Source organism: Zingiber officinale, chromosome 2A (assembly GCF_018446385.1).
Source record: "Zingiber officinale cultivar Zhangliang chromosome 2A, Zo_v1.1, whole genome shotgun sequence".
Classification (NCBI taxonomy): Eukaryota; Viridiplantae; Streptophyta; class Magnoliopsida; order Zingiberales; family Zingiberaceae; genus Zingiber; species Zingiber officinale.
In genome coordinates, this window is record NC_055988.1 from 29971812 (window position 1) to 29976167 (window position 4356).

At 42.8% G+C, this 4356-nt stretch overlaps 1 protein-coding gene across 2 annotated transcripts; it reads right to left on the reverse strand.

The window, feature by feature from the left end:
• Positions 1-1845: 1845 nt before the first annotated feature.
• On the reverse strand, positions 1846-3433 carry LOC122039565 (beta-carotene hydroxylase 2, chloroplastic-like). 2 transcript variants are annotated; one of them, XR_006128238.1, is made up of 6 exons: positions 3009-3433; positions 2836-2895; positions 2564-2770; positions 2363-2505; positions 2232-2288; positions 1846-2142 (listed from the first exon to the last, which is right to left on the reverse strand). XR_006128238.1 is itself a non-coding variant. In XM_042599132.1 (6 exons), the coding sequence occupies exons 1-6, from the start codon at positions 3351-3353 to the stop codon at positions 2053-2055; spliced, it is 885 nt and encodes a 294-aa protein (XP_042455066.1). In that variant the 5' UTR covers positions 3354-3433; the 3' UTR covers positions 1846-2052. The 2 variants fall into 2 exon arrangements, 1 of the variants encoding a protein (XP_042455066.1); XM_042599132.1 differs by having other exon boundaries at positions 2363-2488.
• Positions 3434-4356: the final 923 nt, after the last annotated feature.

A 4356-nucleotide genomic window follows, 5' to 3' on the forward strand; every position in this document is an offset into this window, starting at 1 on the left:
CAACTTGAATAGCATAAAAAAAATGAGTATCATCAAATTGCATTTTCTGTAAATATTCCAATACACCTCCTGTATCACCAACTTTCATATATCTTGTTCTTTTGGATCGCAAATAGTTTTTGTAATCTTCAGGAATAAAACCTAAATTCTCCCTCCCACCTGCTTGTCTCGCCATAAGATCATGAGATGCTTTTGGGGGGATTCCCACATCGCTTGCCATCTTAATCTGAATTGCTGTAGAAGAAGATATATTCCTATGACATCTATAGAGATGAGTTTTGTTTAGACTTGAAAGATAATGATTATGCTCTTTAACAAATTGCTCCACCCTAAAGATGCCATTTTTTTCGATAACTAACCTTTATTTTAGCGTCACAACCAAACTTTGTTTCAGGACGACTTGATTTCACATAAACATCTCGTTTGTCCTTTCCCCTTTTACCTTGCGCACTATAACAAAAAAGTCTGTCAACTAATTTACCAGATTTATCATTGTGGCTTTTACTCCTTATGCCAAATCCAACTTGTTTAGCATATTTCAAATAAAATTCATAGGCATCCTCTTCTGTCTTAAATTTCATACCTATTTTTGGCATCAATTCTTCTGTGATAGATGGGTCAGAATTCATCAATAACATAGTAGAGTACATACCCTTATCAATAACATCAAACTCATATATTCTACTATCTTCATTTGCATCAAAATTCAACCTACGACAACTCGTAGATTCAACCAACGACAATTCCATAATAATTACCTTGATCCTGGAAAAAAAAAAACCAAGAAATGCAAATTTAAAAAAAAATAGGGAATGCAGTAGCAACCCAGATATGCAAATATTACAAAACTTGATCTGCAAATATTTATTTTATAAAATTAAATACCAAATGACAAGCAAACTAGTAGATCTAGTATGATAAACCAAAGGAATTTTGTGCCCTAACCCAACAGCAGCAAGATTCAAAAACCTCACAACAAACTATCTAAATAGAAGTACGGTAAATCATACTACAAATATATAGATCAAAATCAAAACACAGAATTCCTTTGGTTCCATTTTCTTATGCTTCGTTTTCACCCAAATCAAATGACAGAGACATTTAGATCTTGGCTGGAGAAGAGGAGAGAGGGGGGAGGAAGAATGGTAAAGGGGGAGGAAGAAAGGTACCAACTGGACGAAGATGAAGCTGCCAGCGACCGTCGAGTTCGAGAGATGAAGCAGTTTGCTTGCCGTCGAGTTCGGGAGATGAAGCTGATGGGTGTCGTCGAGTTCAGGAGGGGACGGAGATGGCTGTTGTCGAGTTTAGGAGGGGACAGAGATGGCGTCGATGGTGACTGTCGACGGCGGAAGCAGTGGGGTTCGGCTAGAATTTGGGTTAGGGCACAGAAAAAGTTTTCGGGGAGAAAAAGTATTCGGTAAATGGGTTTTGGCACAGAAGCACGTGTTTTGCACGTTCTAGTTTTGTCGTTTTCTAGCTGGGACACGAGGACAGACGCATTCTGGGGACAGAGGATCCGACCTCGTTGACAAACGGCCAAAATTCTATCGCCGATTTACTAATTTTGAATTTTCTTTGATGGTATTCACATATAATAGTAGAACCTACATATTTAATTATATGTCTAAAATTAATTAATTATTGTTTGGTAAACCGACCGTCATTTATCCAATGTGCGATACAAAAGCCAGTGTTATTTTAGATCTACGAAATGCAAGGTATTAGGAAAAATATTAAAAGATTATAGGAATGTATCGTTACTTAGATAGTAAAGGATTGTATATTTTAATAGCGGTTCAGGATTTACCTTCTCTATATTATCCTGAGATGAATTAATGGAGACACTGAAGACAAACGTATTCATCTTTTTGCCATCGCAAAGGACTGTACATTTACATTATCAAAAACCTATTTGATTATCTTCAGTCTTCCACAAATTTATCAAAATCATTAATTAAAAGCTCAGTTTCAAAAAATTTCCTGCTCCCTTTGTAGATCATCCAGATCAGATCATTTTAAGGAGAAAAAAAACACACACACACACAGAGAATCTCAGCTGCTGGGTTCGCTGTCGCTGTGGAGTTTGGTTCTTCGGGCGACTTCCTTCTCCAGCTCCTCCACGCCTCCCACTTCCTCCAGTTCCTGACATCAAAGACACAGTTTGGCAATGTCGGCGATGTTTTATTCTGATCTACGACAAACGAGGAGTTGGGCGATCAGGTAAGTGGTACCTTTGGTCCCAAGAACAGGCCGTAGGGCACGCCGTCGAACTTGTCCATGTGGTGGATCTGAGAAGATGAGGGAAAATGTTAGTTTTGTCGGGGGCGAGTTAAAAAAAGCGGAGGGGAACACAGGTGCGTACCTGATGGGCGGCGGCTACTCGCTGGAAGTAGGGAACGTTGGCTATGGGACCGACCGGGAAACGGCGGTGAACCAAGCCGTCGTGGACGAACATGTAGGCGATGCCGAAGAGCGTAATCCCGAGGCCCTGTGGGATTTGATTAGCTGGAGGCGTGTGAATTTGCTGGGAGAAGGGAGAAGGGAGAAGGGAAAGGGGGCTTACGGCGCCGAAGCAGAGGCCGGGGAGGAGGCCGCGGTTGAGGAAGCCGTAGGCCAAGAGAGAGATGGCTGGGACGGCGTTGACGATGGCGAATACGTCGTTGAGCTCGAAGGGCCCGTCGCGCGGACGGTGGTGCGACTCGTGCATCGGCCACAGCGAGGCGTGCCACAGCCCCCGGTGTGCCCACCGCGCCCACAATTCCATCCCCACCTGCACGCAATCGATCTATTCTAGTTCATCGGCGTAGGAGCAGAAGGGCGGAGAAAATAACTCACCGATGCGCCGACCGAGAGGGCGAACGTGCCGAACGCCTCCGACAGAGGAACCTCTCCGCCCTGCCAAGCAGATTATAGATCCGATGTTACTCGATGGGAAAAACAAAAATGAAAAATCTCGACGGAATCGAGTCCGATAGAGGACAGATTTAATGCCGGACATAGAGGTCGACCTCCATTTGCCAGTAGAAGCGGTAGTAGACGGCCGCGACCGCCGTGGATGTGATGGCGAGGGTAGACATCACCGCCGCGACGAGGTAGGTCCGCCGCTCCGCCTGCTTCATCGCCGTTCTCTCTGCCACCGACAGCCGGATCTTGATCGGCCTATCAGCCGCACCATCATTCTTCTCCGGCTCCGTGCCCACCTCCTTGAGCACGAAGCGGACGGCGGCGCCACGGCGCCGGTGGAGAGGAGAAGCCCGGAGGTAGGAAGGGCAGAAGAGGAGCAAGCAGCCATCGGAGGGTCGTGGAGGAAAGAAAGGGTGGGAGAATAGCGCGGCCGTAGCTGCCGCCATCATCTCTTGGTCTCTCCGACGAGGTGTGTGGTGTGTGGTGTTGTGGTCACACCTAGACTGTGTGGTGTTGTGGTCGACGGAGGCGACGCAGACCGGAGACTGTTTTTTGTAAGTGCAATTATAATACATTTTTTTTATTATTTTTTTATTGAGGTCTGCCTAGTTGATGACGTGGCAAAACGAGTGTCCCTAGTGTGAGTTAGATTTTATTATTTTAAATGGGTAAAATTTCCATATATTTCTTTTTTTAATGGTATTTCACAATTTTATTTTATAAAATATTCCTCGATATTCTAAAACCCTACTTGAACTACTGGCCACCTTGCAAAAAAAAAAAAAAAATTAAGAAAAATAAATAAATAAATAAAATCTAAATTACCCTCTTTGAGACTAATTTGTCACCTAAACTCATAAACTCAAACTAAATATTACAGTAATATTGTGATCATGCTAAAATAAATAACTTTTTCTAAACTCCTAAGCTGTAAATATCATTTCGTCTTCTTACAAATGTTTTTTTTTTCACAACTTAACCTTTTTTCAATCATTTTTCTTTAAATAAAACTATTATATAAGTTTGTATTAGCCAAATTTTACAAACAAGAACACTTTTATGATCCTTGAAACTTCTTAAATTGTTGTATGTCTTCATTTTTAAATTTTAACTAATTTAGATTTATATTATATATATATATATATATAAACGTTCCGTTGCGAAACGTTTCTTCCGGATTGTTGCGGACCTGCCTTCGTGGCAGGTCCACATCACTTTTTTTTGTTAGAGTATATTAGTTTTTTTCTACTTTTTTCCGCAACCCTAATTTCTCCTTCATCCTTCCTCCATCGCGACGCGACCGCAGAAGAGGAACACCCACAGTCGCGAGGAAACTCCACAGATTTCTCCTTCCTCGCGACGCGGCTGCAGAAGAACACCCACAGCCGCGAGGAACCTCCATAGATTTCTCCTTCCTCCTTCCTCGCGACGCGGCTGCAGAAGAGGAACACC

Bases quoted from the DNA above. Each gene is read 5' to 3' on its own strand.
- LOC122039565 (XM_042599132.1), bottom strand. From the start codon at position 3,353: ATGATGGCGGCAGCTACGGCCGCGCTATTCTCCCACCCTTTCTTTCCT. The intron at 2,896-3,008 runs GTCGACCTCTAT...TCTGCTTGGCAG, and splicing joins GCTTCTACTGGCAAATGGAG to GGCGGAGAGGTTCCTCTGTC. The intron at 2,289-2,362 runs GTACGCACCTGT...TCATCTTCTCAG, and splicing joins GAGTAGCCGCCGCCCATCAG to ATCCACCACATGGACAAGTT.